The sequence below is a fragment of the Stylophora pistillata genome, chromosome 7 (genome assembly GCF_964205215.1).
Source record: "Stylophora pistillata chromosome 7, jaStyPist1.2, whole genome shotgun sequence".
Taxonomy (NCBI): domain Eukaryota; kingdom Metazoa; phylum Cnidaria; class Anthozoa; order Scleractinia; family Pocilloporidae; genus Stylophora; species Stylophora pistillata.
Genome location: NC_142525.1, coordinates 15,202,316 through 15,227,315, shown reverse-complemented (window position 1 = coordinate 15,227,315; position 25,000 = coordinate 15,202,316). Strand labels below are relative to the sequence as shown.

The 25,000-nt window shown below is 39.9% G+C and overlaps 2 protein-coding genes and 1 long non-coding RNA gene across 5 annotated transcripts in view; 1 reads left to right on the top strand and 2 right to left on the bottom strand.

The window, feature by feature from the left end:
• LOC111332589 (uncharacterized) overlaps nucleotides 1-25,000 on the top strand; it is a 279,730-nt gene that overhangs the window by 245,502 nt on the left and 9,228 nt on the right. The window lies entirely within an intron of this gene.
• On the bottom strand, nucleotides 327-4,509 carry LOC111343248 (alpha-protein kinase 2). 2 transcript variants are annotated; one of them, XM_022950409.2, is made up of 9 exons: nucleotides 4,331-4,509; nucleotides 3,880-3,958; nucleotides 3,515-3,759; nucleotides 2,725-2,813; nucleotides 2,229-2,443; nucleotides 1,992-2,046; nucleotides 1,615-1,710; nucleotides 1,055-1,124; nucleotides 327-539 (listed from the first exon to the last, which is right to left on the bottom strand). In XM_022950409.2, the coding sequence occupies exons 2-9, from the start codon at nucleotides 3,914-3,916 to the stop codon at nucleotides 528-530; spliced, it is 819 nt and encodes a 272-aa protein (XP_022806144.2). In that variant the 5' UTR covers nucleotides 3,917-3,958; nucleotides 4,331-4,509; the 3' UTR covers nucleotides 327-527. The 2 variants fall into 2 exon arrangements, with proteins under 2 accessions (XP_022806144.2, XP_088584017.1); XM_088727891.1 differs by having other exon boundaries at nucleotides 3,515-3,755; nucleotides 3,880-4,509.
• On the bottom strand, nucleotides 9,572-12,110 carry LOC148726797 (uncharacterized). The gene is made up of 2 exons (XR_015989795.1): nucleotides 10,047-12,110; nucleotides 9,572-9,771 (listed from the first exon to the last, which is right to left on the bottom strand). It is a non-coding gene; the product is annotated as an uncharacterized LOC148726797 (long non-coding RNA).

Here is a 25,000-nt window from a genome sequence, read left to right as displayed (position 1 = left end):
GCATAGACGACGTCACCATTAACAATGTTTCGATTTGTTTTTACATGGATTAAATGGATTCCATGTTGCCGTAAGTCTGTACAGTAATGGATCCCAGAAAATGACAAAATGCGTTGAGAACATCAGTGACACAGTCATGATCAGCTACGCCCCGTGTGCTACTTCTTTGTTCTTACTATTTCTTCTTACCACTTTCCTTAATAATTTAGTTATTTGTGATTTCATAATATTATTGCAGATTTGATCAATCATAGTTCCATTGCAAGGAGTAACTACATTCACTGCATGATAATAACCGAATTCTGAGACCATTGGACTACATAAACCAGAGCCATCATGTTTATTAAAGTAAGCCAATTTACTTTAAAATCACTAAACATTACAAGTACAGAAGTACCTTACAGCCTTAAATAGTTGCCTTAAAGGCACACTAGATGATCCATGAATAACAGCAATTGTAATAGTAAATTACTAATTGAGCCGTAAGTCTTAGTCCATGGTAACAGCACATCATGAAATTCAACCTTTCAAGCTAGTTTCTGCAAAAAAATGCAACATACTGTGAATAAAACTGGATATACCTTTTCACATCTAGGTAGTGTTTATGTTTCTCTCATTCTCTTTTTCATTTCGGCTGTTAGACCGCTGTCTTTCTTGAATTCTTTGCAGTCTCAAAGGACACCAACGCTCTTTAACGTTATCAAACCATCTTTCTTATTTTTCATTTCCACTGATAGACACCTTGCCTGATTTTTTACCATTTTGTTGCACCTCTTGAATGACAACTTTCACAACACATTTTTCAGACACTGTCTTGTTGCCTCGATCCTCTCTTTCTTTCTTTCTCCTATTTTCTTCCTTTCTTTAATTTTCTTGTAACCTTGCATTTCTCTCATGTTTTGTTTCATAGAGGATTGGAATGGGAACTACTCCGGTCGCAAATGTAAACATAGGTACCGAAAGGACCCCTCAGTATAATGTCTTAGAAAACTCTATTTTTATGTAAGGTCCTTGTTTGGTTGCATGCCTTTAAAAGAAAAATAAGTAACTTTACCTCCTTTTTTCTAAAACGGCCACATTTTCCATATTCGTCCCCACTCCCTTGTTTTGAAGCGATTTTGAATCTAAGCAGGGAAATAACAAAGATAGATTCTAATAATGGATACTTTCTTATACTGAAAATAATACTACTTATTGTAATGATAATAATCTTTATTAACACTAGTGATATCATCGTTATTTTTTGTCATTGTTTTTATCATCATTATCATTGACCGTATTCTTGATTTTAATCTTCATATTACTGTTATGTTTATATCGTTATCGATTTTGAATTGATTACCTACCTTGAGGGAACACCTCTCTCAAAAAAAACATATCATTGTGTCGAGAATGAGCATTCTTTAAAGCAATTGGCTGGTAGAATGCTTTTCCCACAACCAGTTTATAATCTCGTGACACAACTCATTCCTTAAGTACCTCAGGTACAAGCACTAAAAGCATTTCCTCGTTTTTGGATGGTGCTTTATGATGGAAATATTTCAGTAAATCGGTAGTTTACAGAAAACAAACCCTGACCAAATAATGAAACAATTAAAGAATACAGTTTTCTACCTTTCGAGACCAAGAAGAGTGCAATAAGGGTTGCACTCGTGTGAACGTTTGAACTGCGTAAAAACTCCCTCTCCAAGGTTTCCAGCGCCAAACAGCCTATGACACACGATTTTAACAAACATTAAATATAACACACAGACAAACTTCTTTTTCGGATAAAAATTTAAACTGCCAGATTGTCACAATTACCTTTTTCAAGGAAGAAAACACTTAAACCTCTTAAATAGTGATAGCCATGACTTTGCACCGGAAATTGTGTACCACGTTGTCCTTAGTCTTATCTACAGCGGCAGATTGGCCAATCAGATTGCGACATTACTACCAATTGTGATAAAATTCCCTTCTCGTAATTTTCAAAATAAATTTCGCGAACTTACTCACGCTCCTTGTCCACCGATGCTATTTGGATGTCTGTAAGGGCATCCTCAGACCCTACAAAAAGGTAAAATAGCGTGAGGATTACTCGTTTATGCGCTAACTTTTCTCTCGGATGGAATTAAGATTTAAAAATAATCGAATCGATGTGATTTTTTATTTATTGATAGCAATACATTTTATGGCTTATGGTCAAGATCTACTACATGAACCAGTCAAAAAAGTTTTATTTTCCTAACCTTGTACGTCGCAAACTAGGAATCTACCCCCTGTGAACTTCAAGGACCAGTGGGAGAAAGCCAAGCATTTTTGGCCCAACTGACTTCTCAGACTAGGTGGTTCTGGCAGCCCATCGTTGTTTATATGCTTTACATAGGAACTTGAGTCAATCTTTGGCTCAATAGTGAAATAATTTGGAGGGCCTACTTGCTGCACCAGGAAGGATGGTAGTATCCTAACGAGAATGAACATAAAGAAAAGGAAATTAAGATAGAGAAATTAAAAACTTTCCAAACGTTAAACAGGGCAAAATGCGCACCAGTCGACGTTCATTGCGAATTATGCGTCCATTAAGGACTGCAGCGAAAACATTTTTCTTTAATAAGTATCAATTATATATGCTGTCATATTCGCCTTTTGGGACCTAGGCACAGACATAAAAAGCCCGCTAACATTCTAAAAAAACTTTACTAGAAAGAAAGATGTAAGAAAAGAAGCCGGCCTTTAAATATATACCGGGGAAATGCACCAAAGCCTTCGATGCCTTTGACTTTCTTGGAAAATATTTCCCCCAACGTCTGGGCAACGGCCTGGGTCTGAACGTCCTAAATTGAGAAGGAAAATACTGGGTTTTACGAGCAGTAAAGAACAACACATACATACATACATACATACATATGATAACTGACCACTCCCCATGGGGGCTTTTCATGGCCAATTCCCAACCAGCAACCACCCCAGGGGAGGACATCCATCACACAGTAATCTCGTGCGTGGGAAATTAACGTCTCCTACCCCTAACCCAGCAGGAGAAGGGACCTCCATTTATTCGTCCCTATCCGAGAAGACTAGAGTACCTAACCATTTCTTGATGTAGAAAGGTAGCATATTCTTCTCACTTGTTTTAAGACCGTGAGTGTTGGTCCGGCCGGGGCTCGAACCCTCGACCTCCCGCACAACAGTCCAGCGCTCTATCGATTGAACTAACTGGGAGGCGATAACCTTTCTATTCTCTTTAACGAACAACTCTGTTCATTGCAAGGTTACTCGATCTGATCTGGAGAATTTCTTTCAATTAATCTCAAAATACTCTATTTTTGGCCTTACAAATATAAATGACTAAAAAGTCAAACACAGATACTAGAGCTTGGGTGATTTATCAGCGAAATCGAAGCCAAGCAGAAACCAGCTTCGAAGGGTCACTATTTCATGGCTTTTTTTCTTAAACCGCAGAATTAATCGATTAATAGCTGAGAAAAAACTAGCCATCAAAGCAAATATGTTTTGAAAGCTTTTAAACACTTACCTTTCTACACAGATCATACCGATCACCATTCACATTCTCCAGATAGTCTTTCAGAACCCATTCATCGGAGGCTCGATTTAAGAATTCTTCCGGAAATCCGAAAATTTCTGCTGCATAACATTTTCTCATGCCACCCGCACTGATGAACCTATTCCGCTTCATGACTGTGAAATGGTGGGCGGTTTGCCACCTTCCCTCGAAGGTCCTCTCATCCACTCTAAATGCGTGGATCAAAAAAATCCTACCTAATGGCAAGAAAAAAAGCCATGTGAATTTCGTTCACCAGGACAAAAGATAAATTAAAAAACAAAATGAAAAAGGTCACTTTAACAATCATTGTCAACAATTTATTAAGCAAAACAAACCACTGTTAATTGGAAAATCTTTTCCGCATGTCTCCATCTGAGCCAAGGCACTTACAGGAATTTCGGATTCTTTGTTATTCTGAAAGTAAGTATACCATGTAAAACCATAAATGGCATTTTAAAACACTTATCTCGACCGATATTTCGACCAACTATCGACTTAGTGTCGAGCGAGTGCCGATCGACATATCAGTCGAGTATCAACCGACTCTCGACCAATACATCGGTCGAGAGCACCTTCGGTAAACATTATCCATGAAGTTAACGCCTGTTCTTATCAACTGTTTGCTGTCTAACGCTTTGATGAACATGCTAAATTGAGCGAGAAATACATAATTGGGTAATATCGACTGAGTTAAAGCATTTCCAGTACAACGAGCAAAAATGCTCCACTTCAACAACATCGCTACAAAAATAAACATTGTCTTCAAAACACCGATTGTTATTGTACATCAAGTTCAGTGTTTCCTGCCGTTCATGAACCACACGTTCTTAAATCAAGGCGTTCGATAAGTTGAGGAACATATTTGTTTCCTTCGCCATATTTGTGAAACCTATCACGCCCTGAAATTACATTTGCTTGTACTGTGATAACAATTATGTCTTTCATGTAGTGCACGTATTTTTGCAGAAAAAAATCATTTTGATGTGAAAAAATCAGAACTGATTAAAAAAACAAAGCATGCCGTTTCACCCAATCAGAACACTCGTAACATCGAATTATTTTTTGGCAAACTTTAATTGTTGTAAATACTCTTTTGTTATTAAAATCATTCGTGAATGGAATGACCTGCCCGCCAATGTCGTTGAGATAGGTAACTTAACATGTTTCAAAACAGCTCTTAAATTATACATGCATATTTCTTAGGTTTTTATCCATCTTAGATTTTATTATCAGCATACATTTTTAAATTTTATTTCTTTAGAAGTTTATCTACAAAGGTTTAACCTCTTAAAAGGATGTTTAAGGGTATCAATTTGTGTTGTTTATTTCTTTGATACCTTAAATAAAGTATGTATGTATGCATGTATTTTTAAAATGAAAAATATCTTCGACATCTAGACATGTAGCTATGGCAGCTGCTCTTCAATTATATTCATTAATATTTATTAATGGTGTTTGATGCTAGCAGGACATGTAGCCATAGAAACTGATCATGATGACCTGTGTACACCAATGACAATGGATTTTAAATATAAATTGGTTTCCTCTTTTAATTATCTCGTTTTGTCATTCCCAATGAGAGCTTCTAGCAACCTGCGGTTTGTTTCAGCGTTATGTTAAAAACATAACGACTCACTGTTTCGATTACATTTTCTGTCAGTAGTTTGGAGAAACATGGGAAGTTCTAAAATGCTCTGTTCAATCTGGAGAAGAGACTACCAGAAGTGTAGACGCTTCGAGGCAAAATGCTGAGCTTTATACGTCAAAATACGTATGAGAATTCGAAGAAAAAGGAGAGACGAAAGTATTGTTCTCCTAGAAGAGAGGAGGTAAAGATGTCTAGCTTTGTACGAACTTGTTTTGCAAGCGTTATTGGACAGCACGTTAATGGCACCCCTCTGTTTTATAAAAGATTTAGAATAAATGAAAAAAAAGGCCATGCATACGTATTAAACGTATTGCAGCATCGTATGGAACTTTTGTGAGGCAAGTGACTCCGGAAAATTGGAGAGAGTACACGAAAGGGCCCTTACGGCCATTTATTGCGACAGCATTTCATCCTATCCTGAACTTTTAGAAAGGGCTAAACTACCCACTTTACATAATAATAGGCTGCAATACATTGCAGTGTTAATGTTCAAAGTTAAAAATGGCTTATACCTAGATTACATTCTTAGGTTGTTTCCATCAATAGTAATATGTCCAATTTAAGAAATAATGAATTCAAAATTCCTAGAGTTAACACCAAAGGTTTTGGAAAACACTCAATCAGATACTTGGGAACGGTACTCTGGTCAAAGATAGACAGTAAAATAATGGAACTTATAACTATAGATGGATTTACAAGAGTGATCAGGAAAATAGACCTTGCTAAACGAATTTCCTCAAATACTTGCAGTAAATGCGCTCTTTGTAATTCTTAAGATAAGTGGTAGGTTCATTTATATAGTTTCTTTTATTTAATACATTTATTAGATTGATCCACTGGAGAAATCTTAACATTAGCAAGGATTTAGGAATAAAATGAATTAGAAATCTTCTGACAGATTTTTTTAGTCTCTTTCTGTTTGATATTCAACACTATTATTTGGATTATAAAAGCTGACGTTTCGAGCGTTAGCCCTTTGTCGAAGCGTTAGCCCTTCGTCGGCCTCTGTACAATGAAAGCGAAAAATCAGGGATTTATTATTTCACAATGACATAAGTCATCGCTTTATATAAGCTAAGAAAACTTCACTGGAATGTACCTTAAATTCTTCTTCCAACATGGCGAAAACAAAGCGAAGTCACCCACTGGAACAGCGCTAAAATTGCACTTTCAAGGCCTCTAAATATGGCCCAAAACGTTACTTTGGAAGTTTCTTCTGTCAAATTGGCAAACTTTGCTCTTGGATTGGCCTTGAGTTCCAAAGTTTTAGACACGAAATTCAACCAAGAAGACACGTGCGTTTTCCCGGAATGCAAATATGGCAGATCACGTGGTTAGCTCGGTACGAGGTCGAAAGCGAGGCTTGATTAGTTTAGTTCCTGTATGCTACCAAATAGGTTAAAAAAATATTTTACAAGGGAGACATTGTTTGCTTAGTTTCGCGTTCAAACAGAGGGTTTTGAACAATTCGTCGACAAGGAGTAAGAGACCAGTCGTTATTGATCGCAGGGGTGGGTTAGTTATATAGTTTTCAAGGGCAACGGAGGGGGAATCAGTCGTCGCCAACAGAGTATGGATGAAATTAACTGCTAATGAAGGGGGATCATTAAAATATCGTAGAACCTGAGAGGGGAGGGATCAGGTGAATTTTGTTATGACATAAACAAATTTTTCCAAGTCCCTTTCCCCCTTCCAGACTCTAAATAATGACAGCGGTGGCCAATCCAGACCTTGATCTTATATTCATTCGAGTTGTTCATAAGGTTAGCTAGTCAAACACACGCTAAGTCAATACAGGTAATATATTATCGACAAGTTTTCATTATATGCATACGATTACCTTTTTTGAAAACGGATGTTCATTCCTTCAATAGTTTTAGATTCTGTTTATTGTTTGATAAATTTATTGAATAGTACATGGAAATACGTTTTAGATCCACAATGAGCAGACTACCTACTGATCAAGAGGGCTAGAGCCACAGGTCACTGAATTACATCACGGGATTGTTGAAATGAGAACAAACAAACTTATTGTTTGAAAATAAATGGGACAGAACTCTGCACGGAGTGCTTATCAAAGAAAGGTTACTCCGACATAGTAGACTTTTATAGAGCTGGTAAATATTTACTGAAATTCAGCTTGTATTCTTTTGGCCTCCGCTAGGAAGAATACCACAGGTCTTCTGAGCACAATACAGGGTATTTTAAGTCTGAACATAAACAAACAGTTGTTGAGGTATTTCCTTCACACACCTGTCTCTGAAAACCATGGTGGTAATTTAGACCGGTAGACCCGCGGGAAACTTTCGCTTCATGCTGTGAAGCCTTTTTTTTTAAAACTCCATCAACTGAAACAATGTTAAGTCATGGTAATTAATTTTTTATGTATGTTAAATGCACAAAGAGGACGCTGCAGCTAATGGTATTTTAATACATATTAAGTCTGCAATGGGGGACCAATGGGTGGTATTTATAGCTATCTGCTTTTCAGCCTCAAGATGAAAGCTAGATGTACTTAACTTCAGCAATTTTGGCGGGCTAAAGGGTTGTGGAGCTAAGTGTAGATATTTACATTCCATATTCAAAGTAAGTTAACAGATTTTTGTATAGTCATAGCACGTGGCACCGACGAAGGAGAGCTCGAAGGAGAGCTCCCAATGAGATATTTATAGCAACATACAAGTCAATGTTTTAGCCTTGAATGTTTAATTGCTTTCATTACAAAAACAACAATCCAAGGACTTAATTCAAGCTGGTAACGTCTACCTATACTTCCCTTTTATTTAACAAATCTTACGTGAGCAGAAAATACAAGCGCGCGCGGAAAAATTGTCTTTGCATTTGCTCACGTCAGCAGCGTACACCCATGGGCAAATGGGGGACGCTGAATTGACCAATCAGAGCGCGCGCTTTTCTTTGGTTATGTTATAAATAACTTTTTGGTTCACGACAATATCGCCACTTGCCATACAGGATCGATTAGTTACGTTGTTCTATGAGTAAGACAAGTCTTTGAATAACAGAAATCACTTTGTCCCAATGAAAACGAAAGGAGTATTGTAACCATAACATAAGAAAAGCTTGCTGGTCAAAACATAGGCGTTGAGTGTTTATCTAATTTTCTTTATTAACAATATCGCCAGGCTACAAAACATGTAGTTTGAAACTTTATGTAAACGCCATGAATTTCCCCGGCGATCGACTACAGAGCTTCCGCAAAACTGAGATGAACAATCCGCCTGACAGCTCTTTGCTATCATTTCTAAGTAATTTGTTTCCGGGTTTTAGTTATTTTTTTTAATTTTATTTGTTTTTTTTTTGTTTGGTTCTTGTTTTAGCGTCATTGCTAACTTTTGAGTGCTGAAGATTTTGCTAAACGAAATTTTTTCAGTTTAGCGTAGTACTTTGAATCATTGATACGATTTGCATAAAATAAGCTTGTTGCTAAAAGCTGGCATTTTCCTTGTCGTAAATAAAGAGATAATATTCTCAATTTTTAAACACTTTTTCCTGTTAGCAGAGTGTTAATCACTTTCCACAGCCAGGTTAGAACGAAAGATCTCAACGGTGGGTCCTCGCCCTCTTCCAACAACGTCCGATAACCTTACATTGACGTTTCCATTTCATTACTTCTGCTAACACACGTAGTCACCTCCTTTATCTCAAGACATAATTCATTTTCTTCACATCTCGCGGGTCAAAATCTCTTTCACGAAGAAGAACGATTAAACACTCTTCATCAATTTCCCAAGAGCAATCGCGCGCTGCCTATACGTCATAAGACTCACGCAATACGTTCACGCTATTCTGACGTGACCATCCCAGATTTAGATCTTTCAACTCCGCCAATTTGCGACACGGAGCCGGCAGCGAAAATCTTTTTTCGTTATAAATAATTTTTTTTCTTTGGATATTAAGGTATCTATCTTTATTTTCTTCATATAAATATTAACACACACCTCCCCTCTTAATTCTAATTCCCTTTTCGTGACACTTCCGTTCAGTGTACGTACACTTAAAATTTTTTGTTTTTGTTTTTCAACTCTTTTTTCAATTCAAAAATTTTTTTTATTTATTTATTTTTCTTTTAATTTACATGAGTATTCTCTTCGGTATTAGCACCGCATTCTTTATTTCTCTGCATAAACATTCTCCTCCGTACTATCTCCGAAAATAGTTTTTTAATTTGTTTCCATAAGTTTCCTCTTCTATTATATCTGAAATTTTCTTTATTTAGTATACGTAAGTACTTCCCTCTTTATTATCTCAATTTTTTTTTTTTTTGCTTCGGAATAGGTTCCAATGACTTTCTTATTTCTCACTATAATTGTGTAGTTTTTCTCGCTTTCTTCAACAAGGACTCGGCACGAGGATGTCGGGCATTGACCTGGTACCAGGTTAGAAACATCCTCGCTCGGTTGTGCTTTGCCTATGACGATTCACAACCATTAGGAGCCTTGGTGCCGATGCATCCTTCTCTCCTCACCCGGCCGGTTGATTTCCATTTCTCTCCATCTTTTAACAACTTTCATAGACACTTCACATCTTCTTTCACCACTCCTCAATCGAACTCCTTATACTATAATATATAAAAGTCTTCTGTCAACATATGCATTTTAAGAGCTCTTTACAGATCCTTCTTATTACACGAAGTTCCATATTACTTACCTTTATTCTTTTTATTCCCCCTCTAAAAACAAATATAAACCCTGACCCTTACCCGGCGCCAAACACTCCAAAACATTTTAACATAACCCCTCACCAAAAACTCACAGGAAAAGTGTGAACACTACCATTCTCTCTTTATATGTCATCTATAATTTAAAACGCCTAACACAGATTTTCATCACATACCCTCAACCAAGTACCACGATCATAATACGAATAAAGACTGCTCCTCTTCTACCTTTATCCTTCCCTTTCCTGCAGCCACCTGTCCATAAAAATAATTACAAAAGGAGAATACTTTCCTTTTATAAATAATCCTTTTTTCCTATCCTATCAATAACCCCTTTTCAATTCCTACAATCAAAAACAGAGACCCCATACCACAAACCCTAACAAAACCCTTACCTATTACTAACCATTACCTCACTCAAACCCTCAAACAGTAACCCAACCCTAACCCTAACCTAATCTAACCCCAACTAACACTAACCCTAATCCCTAACTAACAGTAACCCTAACCCTAATATAATTCTAACCCTAGCTTTAACCAATGCTCTAATATAACATTAGCAATTTAACCCTAAACCCTAAATGCTTCCCCCTCTTGCTAATAGTTACTCTTAGATAATATTATCACTTCACTTTATTTTATTTTGATTTAATTTTTTATTTTAATAATATATAACATATATATTTTTTTACAATTCTAAATTGAGTTTAGGAGCGTGCTGTTGTTACAGAAGTCGCTCCCTCAATTTGAACACCTAACTTTTCTGTTCATTTTACACACTCGTCCCCACCCCCTTGCATACGCCTTTTTCCTTTTTTTATCCACTGATCACGAGATTACTCATCAGTGGAGTGGGAACCCATTTTCATGGGATCCCATACATCAACACCAAAGGAAGCCACAAAGGTTGCTAGTGAAACTACTGATTAATATATTTAATACTATATAAACATCAACACCAAAGGAAGCCACAAAGGTTGCTAGTGAAACTACTGATTAATATATTTAATACTATACAAACGTCAACACCAAAGGAAGCCACAAAGGTTGCTAGTGAAACTACTGATTAATATATTTAATATATTACAAACAAAGGCAAATACGCCAAGACCATTTCTAGGAATGCTCAATACATCGTAGTATTAAAAAACCCCAGAGACAAACTCACCTTACGTACGCTACTGATACAAATGTATGCCAACAAAAGTTGCTGTCCTGTCATGGAAAAATATTATCGATGTACCGAGAGACCTTTTGGTCCTAGGTGTACATCCTGCGAGCAGCGACAACACACGACTCGTGAGTCACTTGTTACGACACGAAGGGTGTCTTCGCTGGTACAGAATTTAGACCCCATTTTGGACAATCCCGTCAACATCTCGAATTTCAACTGGTAAACGACGATGTCAGTTTCTAACCTGATAACACATTGCAGAACATGTTTGGAACGACGACCACGACCACGACTTTACCGCTAGGCCTAGGCGTAGGTCCTTCTCCCATCCCTGTCTCGTCTCCACCCTTTACGATAGTGCAAGCGGGTCCTTCGGGGGTGAGCACCTCCTTAACACCCAATCGCACCACACCTAGACCTGCACCCGGTGGGAAAGCACCCAAAAAAGGAAGAGGAACGCGATGATGACGACAACGGAAATAACGACGGTCAACAGAGACGGTTACAGATTTTGTTCAACGATCAACGAAACGCTACCGCGGGTCGACGCACTGCCAGGATCACCACTACGAACACCATCACCGCTACATATAAAGACAACGGTCGTCTCACCGTCACACGACATTCCAAGAGTACGCGTAACTGATAAGAGATAAAGAGATGGTTCGTAAAAGTCTACAAAGAAGAGTGCAAAGACGCAAGAGAAGAATTCAGAAGGAACGTCAGCTCACAGAGGCACCGCACAAAGAAACCGCGAAAACAAAGCAAGGTAGAACAACACAAGACATTTGGGAACTGGTAGCCTTGGGAAAGGAGAGGCTACGATCTCTATCAAGTGTTTGAAGATGGCGAAACCCCTAATTCGAACAAAGGCAAAGGCAGTTTAAAGGCAAGGGTAAAGGCAAGAACCGATAAGAAGAGAAGACAGAGGGGTGGTAGTGTTGACATTCAAAAATGGATTTCTAAGGTAGGCATCGAGTTTCATTGGCCTGGATACCAGCACATAGGTCCCGGCACCAAACTAGCCAAACGACTGAGACGAGGATATCCAGAAATCAATCGTGCCGACAAGTTAGCCAGGCAGCGCGTCATTGACTATTCCAGGGCGAAATCTCATGAAGATGTAGATTTATTTATACTCAAAATTTATGGAGCTTGTCAGGCACCTAGCTTAGATAGCTAATGAATCGAGTATGAAATAAATGAAATATAATACTAAAAAAGTTTACAATAAAAATTCAGAGATAATAAGTAAATATAAGGTTAACAAATTAATTAATTAATTAATCAAGTAATTAATAACATTATTAAATACACTAATATAACTATATACATGCTACTGAAAAGATAGGCTACTAAAACTACATCCAGAGTAAAGATTACATTAAGTCTAAGAGCTACAAAGGGTACAATTACATACGTCAAAAGTAATTTTCCTGATGCGTGTTACAAACTCTTTTAGTGTTCGTGAAGTTCTTAAGTCATTATTTAAAGAGTTCCAGATTTTTAGACCAAAGTACCTAAAAGTATTTATCCCATGCTTAGTAGTGTTGACTCTAGTTTGTACAAGAATCAGTTCGCCACGTTGGTTGTGTGAGTTGTTTCTAAGCGTCAGCAGAGTACGAAGTGGATTTGATGTTTTCCCGTGAATAACTTTATAAATAAGAATGCACATATCCTGGACTCTTCTGTTGTGCAATGTGGGCATATTTACTGTTTCAAGTAGAGTACTATTGGTACTAGTGCTGTTGTTAAGGACAGATCTTAAAGCACGCTCGTTGAGTTTTTCAAGTTTAGCCAATGTTGTTTTTCCACAGTGCATCCACACTGTGGAACAATAGGTAAGGTGAGGAGGAATGTAAGCCTCATATAGTGTAAGCTTGGTTTGAAAGCTAAGAAGTTTTCTAAACCGGCATATGATTGCAATTTGCTGGCTAATCTTCTTGCATAGTGAATCTACGTGATTGTTGAAATTCAGTCGGTCATCTATAAGCACGCCCAGGAGTTTGCAGGTGGTAGAGGGTTGTATAGATGTTCCATCGATCATGAAGCTGATTTTGTCTTTCTTTGCTTGGTTACGTTGGAGGTTTGATTTTGTGAAGACCAAGGATTCACAGTTCTTAGCATTTAGAAGTAAGCCGTTGTCCTTGATCCAGCCTGAAACTACAGCTAGTTCAGAATTTAGGATCCTCTGTACAATTCTCGCGTTTGCGTTACTACAGTAAAGTTGTTTGTCGTCTGCATAAGCGGATAGTTTGGCTTTTTTAATGTTGTAGAACAAGTCGTTTATAAAAATGTTGAATGGCTGCGGGCCTAATACAGACCCTTGTGGAACACCTGACATTATCTTTTCGGTGCATGAACGAATGACATTTAGCCCAACACATTGTGTTTTGTTTTTTAGATAGTTTGCAAGTAGCTCTAGGCTTTCTAGGCTGACACCGTACGCTGCAAGCTTTTCAAGTAGTAGATTGTGAGGGAGGCGATCAAAGGCTTTGCTGAGGTCAATTAATGTCGGTCCATCAGTGTTGTTTGAATCTAGTTCAGTTTTCCAGTCTTCAGTCAGTCTCAGCAAGGTAGTACAGCAGCTGTGGTTCTTTCGGTAGGCAGTTAGGGTGGCTGGGAAGATAGTTTCAAAGTAAGAGGTTAACTGAGGACATAAACTTTTTTCAAACACTTCGCTAATTACAGGCAGAATAGTGACTGGTCGATAGTTTGTTTTGTCCATTGCATCACCACTTTTGAAGGACGGTAAAACTTCCCCATGTTTCCAGGTGCTGGGTATCTCCTTTCTCATAATCAGTTGGTTGATCAGAGAACAGATCGGGTGGCTGAGACTGGGATAACCTTCTTTCAAAGCCCTTTGAGGTATTAAATCACACCCGGTAGCTTTTCTGATGTTAAGTGACTTTAACAAGACTGCTATCGTGGATTCGGTTACTGAGGTGAAGTTAAAGACAACAGTAGAAGAAACGTTGTTCACGATAGTGGAAATACTGGGGTGATTTTTCGGATCAGGCGAGGCCAGTGCGCTTATACTAAAAAAATGATCATTAAGGATATCTGCAATCTGATTTTGGTCTTGGATGATGATGTTTTCGCTTTCCACTAACTGAATAGACTCAGACATCTGACTTTTCCTGGAGAACAAGAATGGTTTAAAGACGCTACAGAATTCCGAAGGATTTCCGGTAGATGCACTGCACTACTTGGCAAAGTATTTCTTAATGGCCCTTCTTCTCAGGTTTACGACACGATTTCTTTGTTGACGATATTTTTCCCAATCGCTTGGTTCCTTGTTAGTGTAATATGTTCGTCTGAATTTATTCCTACGTCGAATAGCAGCCATCACTTCAGAATTAAAGTAGGGTGGCTTAGGTTTAGCAGTTTTCCTCCGTACTAGGGGAGCATGATCGTCAAGTACGTTAGAAGTTTTTCCCATGCCCAGTATACATCATCAGAGGCGTTTGCAACATGGAAAGGTATAAAGGCAAGGTCTTCGTTGTATCTTTCCGCATCGAAACTCTTGAAATTCCTTCTGATAGTAATCTTGGGGGCCCGTTTGGGATACGCGGCTCTTGTTATTGCGTACACCAAATGATGATCGTTTATATCTGGATTAAAGGCACCCGCACGTAAGAATTTCTTTCTTTTTGATGTCAAAATCACATCAATTAGAGTTTCGGAGTTGGCTGTAATTCTGGTTGGTGTGTCAATCAGACATTTCAAATTGTAAACGTCGCACAGGTTTAGTAGATGCCTTCCTAATTTTGGCTCTTTGTCGGGCTCTAGGATGTTGCAGTTCAAGTCTCCAAGTAGTGTTTAATCATCGGAGAGCCTGTTGATCGATTCCAGTGGTCGTAGTCTCATGTCGAAAAATTAGTAGCAGATCGTACGATGGAAGCTGGAATCAATAGGTTTCCGGGAAAGAAGAGTTGGACTGAAAAGATTGTAAAGCGAATCATACCAGGCAAAATAAAGTTGAAGTTGTAATCGAGACGTGTTCATTTACTCGCGTGAAGTCTTTGTTGACACAACTGCAGCATCACGATGATGAAACTCTTTGGCCCTTTTGTAACGTACTTGTATTCATTTACTCATGCGGATGCGTCGAAAGAAGACTTGCGATTTCCAAACGTGACCGACTTTTACTTGATCCTACCTAGCAATGACGAAAACAAGAAATATTTCCTGACAGCAGTCATAGTTCGTGGAAGACTCGCTTACCCTCATGTATTGATTTGAACGGCTCGTGGGAGGTAGGTTTGGGCAGTATCTCATTACCGCATGAGTCTCTCTTGGCGAATTGCCTGAAAGGTCTTACATAGGATAAATTACTACTGGTCGCGAGTTGAACTAAGGTCAGAATCGCAGGCAACTGTAGCACGTGAGGAATACACTGTGACCTATGGAGAGATTAAACAAAGACGCATCGACACGGCTCACGATCTCTTGAAAGCTTTGTTCGACGTCGAATGAGAAAAATGCATAATTGATTTGGGGAATTTGTGGAATACTAAGTTGGCCAATGGCGAAAGTGCACAATTCCAGGTCATTGCAAATTTTATTTATGTACAGAAATCTAGATTGCCATGTGAAATTTAAGTCTTTCTCTGCGTTTGGTACGAGGTTCTGGAACTGTCTAAACCCTGACTTGCGTAAGCTCGCGAAAAGAGAATTTAAAAGGAGAATTCATAAGTTGCTTTTGACAGGCTATACTTGAGATTGAGGACTATTATGTTGACGCCCATTCATTAATATTGAAATTCAATACCAGTGATTATCGAATATTATAACTGTAGTACTTCGCTCACATCTGTGTATCACAATTCTCTCCTCTCTACTTTCCAGTCTGCTCTGCCTGTATTTGATTATTATGTCTTGTTTTAACTCACTAGTAATTTTATTGTATTTAACTTGTATGACAACTGTACGTATCTTTTAGCTTTTAATGTTGTAAACTAATGCATGGCTTATAACCCCCATATTATTGTAGTAATGAAATCTCTTTAGTTTATTGTAAAATCTCTTTAGTTTATTGTGGTAATCAAACTTCTTTAGCTTGCAATGTGTAATATTTACTTATTTATTACTAATACCCGCCAAGACTAGCTAATGCTATAAGCGGGTTGTGTAAATTTGCTTGCTTGTAATTGCCGACGACGAGGGCGAAACGTTCACCGTGACGGCCGAAGACGTCAGTTCTTCCATCTCAAATTCAGACATAAGAAATTGCGTTGATTTCTCGCTCAAGTATGATTTGTGTGAATAGATGAGATAGCGAAGGACGAAGTCAATTATATTTAGCGCTGGGAATCTGAAATACCCACCCGACTTTCAACCAATCGGACTGAATCTCATCATGAATCGAAGAAACTCAGTAGCACATGGACCGTTACGAAGAACCTAAATACCAGTAACTGTATGGATAGATACCAAATGCCGAGATTTACTGGGAACCCAGGTGGAGATGACATGATTAAATTCTATCTCAGCGAGATTTCGTGGACTTTCATCAACAACAAACGATGCACGTACAAGAGTGGGGTCTCTCCACATAGTCTGTACATCTTTTCCTCCTTTACAAAGTGACCTATGGAGGGTTTAAACAAAGACGCATCGACACGGCTCACGATCTCTTGAAAGCTTTGTTCGACATCGAACGAACTAAATAGGTCTTCGACTTGGGAAACGCCTGAGCCACTGCGTTTGCAAACGGTGAGAAAGCGCAGTTCGAGGTCATATGCCGACGACGAGAGTGAAACGTTCACGGTGACCACCGAGGACGTCAGTTCGTCCATCTCCAATTCAGACATCAGAAGTAACATTTATTTCTGCCTTCGTATTGATTTGTGTGAATTGATGGAATGGACAACGTCAACTGACGTTTCCTATTACGGTGGTGGTGTGTTGGACACATCGATAGTTGATAGTCCCGGGTCGAATCTGAACACTTACGAAATTGGTTGCTTCTGGACTGTTTCGAGATCACGTACGACTCAAAATGTGAACAATATATATGACATAAACTCGATTCAATCCTCTGGAACAGATGTGAAAAAGTTCTACCTCAGCGAGATCGTCTATACTTTCGCCAACATCAAAAGAGGCACAAGCAAGAACGAATCTTTTGCTCGCACGCTCTACTTGTACTCGTCTCTCTGTGCACCCGTCCTCATGGGAGATCAGACGACCGACCTGATGGGGCAGATTTATTATCACCCCATCTTAAAAGGCAGTTATTACTATGAACCCAGACAGATCCAATACATTTCACTACGAGACAATGAAAGAAAGATGAAATTACGAAAACATTATCTACCTAAATGGATAGAATGTATAACGCAGGGGATTCAAAGATTATGAATCAGCGATTCTGGTAGAGAAAGAGAACACAACTATGGTTTGTGCAACTAAGGCTACTCTCAGACCAGATCCACATTGAATCATGTAAGCAGATATTTTTTATTACATTTAAAAAACGCATGTTGCTATTTTTTTTAAAATAAAAGTGATTCTATGTTCATCAGGTCTTGTTCATTGAATTCAAAACGTTCGTAACCGTAAGGGTACGACTTAAAGGTCCCTTGATCCAATACGCGTTTGTCGAAGACGAGTCCGTACTTCCAAGTCTGTTTTTTGGTGCGTATGTGTTTCTGGACGGGATCTCTCACAAAGTGTGTGGAGTTCACAATGAGGGTTTCGCGTCTCTCGTCCAAAGGATCTAGGATTTCTTCCAAGATATTGTGCTTTATGACCTCGTAATTCAGTTGAGGAGCACTGCGGACGTTGAGAGAAGGCCCACGTACTTTGCAGACCGTCTTACCCTTTTTAGTCACGTAACCATAACTTTTAGCACCCCCCGACACAAATGTGGGGATGAAATCTCCTTCGTCCAATTCGTTCTTAATATCCCCCAGATAATCACTCAAAGGGATTTTGGTTTGAAAAGGCTTCCAGGTGTAGATCACGGAATCCGTATCGTAGTAGAAGGCACGGTGGTTCAGTTGTTCTAAATACTAGTAAAGTTTCAATCGGGCTTGACAGGTCATGAAGGCGGCAATGAAGGTTTTGGTCTTGGTATCCTTGTCTGTATCTTCCGAGATTCTCTTGTAGGATACTTCCAAGAGATCGGTATTCAAGATGCGTAAGGCAGAGATTTCGACGAGCGGATTATTGACGAGCGCAAAAAACTCGTGAGCTTCGGTGAGTTGAGTGACTTTACTCCTGTTCATGCGTTCCTCAAACTTTCCCCAGAACGAATTCAACATGAGTTTCGGCGTCATCTTTCGTCCAGGATTCTTAGCAATGAGCGTAGGGTCTAGCTCAATCCCCTCGGGTTCTTGGTACTTTTCCACGCACTCAGATCTCTTATGAAGCATATGAGTTGATCCTCCTCATCCCGAGTCCATGCTGGAAACCCACCACTTTCCTGCTTGATTTTCAACCGGGTGTTGACATAAGAGGCAAACAGGCCTGTGACCCTCTGATCCTCGGGAAATTAATAGACTTCGTGAATGCGTAAGACGCGATATCCCACATTAAGGGCTTTCAAGATTTCTATAGTACACCACGTACCACGCAACATGCGTTGCTTCTCCGTGTGAGATCAGCACATGTTTCTCTCCAACATGGGTTTCACGCCCTCTTCCTCCACACAGGTCCGACTAAAAGGAAACGTGATCCTCGGGTTCAAAGAGAATGGTAGGATGTCCGACTGGGTACATACCATACTTGTTCACCCAAGGGTATTCGGAAGTGACGTTCGCGTGACGTATTTCATCCCCTTGGGTTCGGCCGCTTTGTAACAAAGCGAAGCAGCACCGGTACGTCTCCCAAAAAATGCATCCCGAGGATTGAGAGGTAGTACCATGTCAAGAGAAGAAAGAAACGCTTGAATCTCGGGTGAGGCACTCACCTTTGATTTCCTCTCACATTCCCACATTTCGACAATGGTATGTAGGTAGGTAGGTAGATAAGTTTATTTCTCACACTTTCGCAGAAAATCTGAATTACAATGTGGTTACAATTATTTAACGAATATATAAAATTACATGCGTGGATAGGGACTAGGCTACAATGGGTTTAGAAATACAAGATAATTAATCAAATAATTAAAAATTAACATTTAACTATGTGGGTGTGCAAATATATATAAAAAGAAACTATTATTTGTTGAAGGCTAAAATAGTCCTTGGGAAAAAGCTGCGGTGCAGTCTTTCGGTCCTGCATTTAGTCACTGAAAAATTGCTAGCGTTCCTCAATTTATATTGATGCACCTGCTTTCTTTCTTTCGGGAGATGTTTAAAAAGTGGCTCTCCTCTTTAGATATTTTCAAGAGTTTTAACACAGAGTTCACTACGTCTTTCAACTAATGTTCTTAAATTAAGGAATTACAGAGCCTCTGGGTAAGATAAAGTAGGTACTATGATTTTGAGAGCACGCTTCTGTACTCGTTCTAGCTATTGTGAGAGGTAGGATGGGAGGGCGCGGTACCATACTACACAGCAATATTCAAGAACAGATCGTATCAGGGAGATATAGATAGTGGTTAAATCATTCATCTCCACACCCCCTCGACGGAGTACTCTGAGTATGTGTAGGCGTTTAGAAGCCTTGGTGACAGTAGCTTCAATGTGATTGTTCCATTTTAAATTATTCTGAATCGCCAGGCCAAGTACTTAGTGTGAAGTTACAAGCTCTAATTGTTGATCGCCGATCTTCAAATGAAGTTCTGTGGGTTCCTAGAGAAAACATATCCGCATTTCTTTACACTTTTTAGCGTTGAGTTTCATCCAGTTACTGGAGCTCCAAGAGGCGATAGTATCGAGACTTGTTTGGATGGTTGAGGTGCTGTTCCTTACGAGCCCCTCAGACAACGATACATCATCTATAAACTTCCAAGTGTAGGATTCAGGATCAGAGATGTTCAAGTTATTTATCATCACCAAGAACAGTATTGGACCGAGTTTTGTTCCCTGGGGGACGCTGGCTGTTGTTGGAAGCCAGTCAGAGATGCAGCCAGGTAACTTAACGCGTTGTCGACGGTTAGTCAGGAAGCTTATTAGCCACGGTATTAAAAATATGCGAACTCCTAAGCCCAGAAGCTTCTCTATCAGTACGTTGTACCCGATTGGATCGAAAGCCTTAGAGAAGTCTAGAAAGTAAAGGCGGAGGTGTCGCCCGGGTGAGTCGAGGTACGTAAGCCAGGTGTGAATCATGTCCAGTAAACAATACGTTGTTGAGGTTCCCTTCAGGCACCCAAACTGATTTGGGTCGATTTTATCCTTGACATCGTCAAATGAACATGTAACTACGAAGTCCTCAACAGCTTTGGACAGACAGGGAGTCAACGAAATAGGTCTGGTGTCGCCTTCATCCATAGGTGGTTGTACTTTTGGGATGGGTATTATATTAGATTCTTTCCAGGCTGCTGGTACAATGCCAGATCGGAGTGATGTGTTAAAGATGGTGGTGATAGGTTGAGCTAGTTCGTAATCAAACTCTTTAACAATGCGACAGGGTACGTTGTCTGGACCATGGGCCTTGGAGGCTTTTATGGCAAGTAACTTCTTGCAGACTTCGTGGGGTTGCACAAATGGGACTTCTGCCTCAGCAAGGAGGAGGAAAGCTGTAGTAGATTACTGTCAAGTGGCGGTATGTCCGCATTAACTGAAACGTAAAATCGATTTAAACTGTTGACAAGTTCTTGTTGGCTCATGATTTTCCCGTCACGCTCCAGTGAAAAAAGGGATGGCTTTTCAGATCTGCCAGACATTTGGTTAATAAAGTTCCACCACTTGCGGCAGTCATCTTACTTTAGGTGTTGTACTTTGTTCTTGTAAAAGGAATTTCTCCTCTTCGCTATTTCTTGCTGGACTTTGTATTTCAAAGAGCGCCAGGCTGGGATGTTGCCGCTGTGAAATACTTTCTGTCGGTCTTTAATCATGAGCTTGAGTTCAGGAGTTATCCATGGCTTGTCTGTTCGATGCAGCTTGATGGTCTTTGCGGGGAGGATCCGATCAATGGCGTCGGTTAGTTGGATAGTAAACGAGGATGCTAGATCGTCAACAGACGGGCTGGGTCCAAGGTCGATGAACCATTCATGTGTGGTAGCCCATCTTCCAAAGGCGTCGATTCCAGATCGAGGGTAGTGCCGCATCAGGCGCTTAGTGGATTTAACCCCAGGGGATCGCCTGTGCACTTGGTTTGGATGCCAGAGTACGATGTTAGGATCACTTGAGCCTAGCGAGGCATGAGTAGTTGGACTGCTATACAAATTATGCATGTTCGTTAGTATAAGATCTAGTATAGCAGAGTCTCTGGTAGGTTGTTGGACGACTTGCTTTAAACTGTGATGAGTAACCAAGTTACTGCAATCAAAATCGTTGAAATCGCCAAGAAGGACCAAACCATAATCAGGGTGTTCGTTACGCAGACGGTCAGTAGTATTAATTAAATAGTCATTCAGTTCTTTGTGACTATCGGCAGGTCGACCTGAAGGATGATATACAACACAAATAGCTATGCCAGATAGAGGTCTTGGCAGGCGTCTGGGACGCAAAGTAAGCCATAGGCATTCAAAATTCGGGTTTTCTAAGTCCAAACGCCGCTTACAAGGTATCACATTGTTCAAATAAACACAGATTCCGCCACCTCGGCCAGCTACACGATCTTTACGGAAAAGATTGAAAGCACTCATTGACAAGAGGCTGTCATCGATATCACTACGCAGCCACGACTCTGTGATAGCGACTAAGTCGACTGGTTTCGTTGCCAGTAATGCTGTTAATTCGTCCAGCTTGGGAAAGAGGGAACGAGCGTTCAATAAGCAAAGGCTTGGTAGCATCGCTTTCTTACCAGCCATCGAGTTGTTGTTGCTGTCGCCACTGCTGATGCTGCTGTGCGTGTTGCTTAGGGCAGGGGCCGCCAAAGGTGTTAGCTTGATAACACGTACGGATGGGGCTTTACGTCTTTTAAAAGCTTGAACACGTTCGGTAATTCTCACGGGAAATACTCTCTGTATATTAGCATGTTTGCCAGGAGAAATAACAACACAGTTACTAACATTCGATCCTGCCGAAGTTAGCCTTTGGGAGGTTTTTTTTCTGGAATTGCGTCTAGAATGAGTAATTGTCTTGATGCTAAGAGTTCTAGGGTTACTAATATAATTGCAGGAGTTCCAAATCCCGAGATTTTGTAGATGGAATTTTAAATCTTGGTCGATCGGTGGATTGCTGGTGTTTTTGCCGTAGTGAATCAATTGAGAAGATGAATATATCACACGGCGTGTATTTTCCGATACGTCGTTATGATGGTGGTTTAACGTTGATCCGGGCTGTGGATGAACATCTCCGCTTTGTAGGATGACTTCTGCGCTAGGAAAGCGAATGGTACTTGAAGGTTCGGGTAGTTGTAACACCACTAGGCCATGTTTGGTGAATTTAACCAAAGGTGTTTTAATCCTGTGTGTACGCTGCACTTTGAGTGTCCGGTGTTCGTTAGCGAGTGTAGTTGCTTTGGCTAGGTTTTTAGTATGCTCTTCGAGTGTAGCAGATGACTTAAAGCAGGGTGTAGCGGCCAGTAAACAAAAACATATCGAGAGCCTAATGGAGACGCGTTCGTCCGCCATTAGACCCCAGTCCTAGATATATCCCATAGCTCTTAGATACTTGGTCTTTTGCAGAGTGGCCTGATACAAGGCTTCAATGGCATGGTCGGGGGGAGGCAAAGAAGTATCGGGTTCGAACGGGAAAGCGTTGACGACACCCATGATACAGACACTCATGAAATTCTTAGACGGTGTGGTTGGTACGATCCAAACCATCTACGTGATAGGCAATGCAAAAGGTGTGGCTGCAATTCTCTGTTCTCCCCCATTACGTACGTGTTGAATAAGCGGTGTAGAAGAAGAAGTGTGTGACAGTTGGTGTTCGTTCCAAAGCAACCATTCTAAGGCGACTCTCAAATGATTGATTGGGCACCATTTCATCCACGAGGGGGTTCTACTGCTACACTCTTCGAAGATAGATGACATTTTCGCTAATAACGACTGCAGGCAGAAGGAATCGTGATACATTTTTCATAAGGGTCAAAACCTGCAATCCGTTCACTCGAAATTCGGTGACAAATTTCTCACAGCCGGCTTTGAGAAGGGCCACGTCCGATTTCAAGTACGCCACTAAATCGTCTTTGAGATGAAACACTACTCCTTCTTGATAATTTGAGAATATAAACAAAGTTGAAATGGTGAATTGGCCACCGTTATGATTATAAAAGCTGACGATTCGAGTGTTAGCCCTTCGTCGGAGCCCTTCATCTTTCGCTCCGACGAAGGGCTAACGCTCGAAACGTCAGCTTTTATAATCGTAACGGTGGCCAATTTACTATTTCAACTTTGTTGATATACTCAAATTATTTCGCTACTCCTTCTTGAGACGCCTATCACGTTTCAAATTCCTTTTTCTTCGAAGCAGACATCTCTTCGGAATCGTAGTAAGTGACGTCAGGCAGACACCCCACACACTCTTGATGTTCAAGAGTATTGAAGAGATGGGGAAAAAATCCTTTTTTTCAATCCAGAAATATCAAAGGTGGAGGTAAACGCAGACAGAGACATGAGCAAGAAACAAAAAGGATCTTTAAACGTGATACACCCCACACGAAAGGAAAGGACCTTGATAACCACATAGACCATGTCTTCCATACGTCTGTCTTCTCGGAGAAGTTCATGTTGCAAGAAGACGCCATCGTGCCCTTTCAAATTGTGAAAAATGCAAATCACTTTACGTTCCTCGCCAAATTCGTTTACGGCCAAGTCAGTGAGAAACGCTAAGAACTCGGCTGTGCATTCAGAGCTGTAAAAACGAGAGAAAGTCTCCGAGAGAGAGGTGAGAGCACATACCAGATGATGGGAACGAGGGTCTTATTGGTCGAGACGGCATGGCTTCAAAGTCGGCGTAGACAGATACGGGGGGTTCCACGTAGACAGAGGCACTAGGTTTAATCTTTAGATGTTTAAGGAGCTGCTTCTTACTCTTTTTCTTTTTCCCATCGTCTTTAGGATCGATCTGCTGTATGAAGCATTGATGTTTCAACAGATGCAACTTTTCGTGACAGACGTGACACTTGCCATAATGACATCGATGGGGTTCTTTCAGTTCAGATGTAACTATCTCTTTACAACTGCGTGGACAACGATAAAGGCTGATAGTTTCGAAAGAAACTGTTTGGGGCTGCGTCGGTGGGAGTAACGAAATAATTTGGATATATCAACAAAGTTGAAGTGGTAAATTGGCCACCGTAACGATTACAAAAGCTGACGTTCCGAACGTTAGCCCTTTGTCGGAGCGAATGGTGGACAAAGAGTGGACAACAAATGAGAGTGTGACAAATCTGGTGGGTACGATGGAATTGAACACATCTCTCGGGGTAGAACATTCAAATGAAACTACAACAGAAAATAAAACACGTAGATAAGAGATGAACAATCCCTTTTTATTGGCCGCGGTTCTTTTTTTTCAAAAATGTTTTACAGATTTTAACAATTTCTATAAGAACTTCTTGTTGACAGGTACCTTCGTAGATGTCATATACACCTTTTGCTGTTCATTACAAGAAAATACTGCTCTGCACTGTCACATCGATACTGTGACCGCGGCTAAAAGTATGCAATGATACCGCTTTATGCAGACCTATCTGCTAAAGCGTTTGAATAGAGAGGTTTTTGAAAGGTGAACTGAAATTCAAAACAAAATTATTTTGGAATAAGTGTTTTTCAATTGAAGTTCGATGTGTGAATATTGATGATAAAAAACGCTCAATTCTTTGTACAAGCGCATAAATGATTGTCTTATTCATACTAATGCTGTCTCAGAATGCTATTGAATTTCAAACAGTGTGATGAAAATGTAAATGAACGCTATGTAAACTACATTGTTTGTTTTTTGTCTCTAT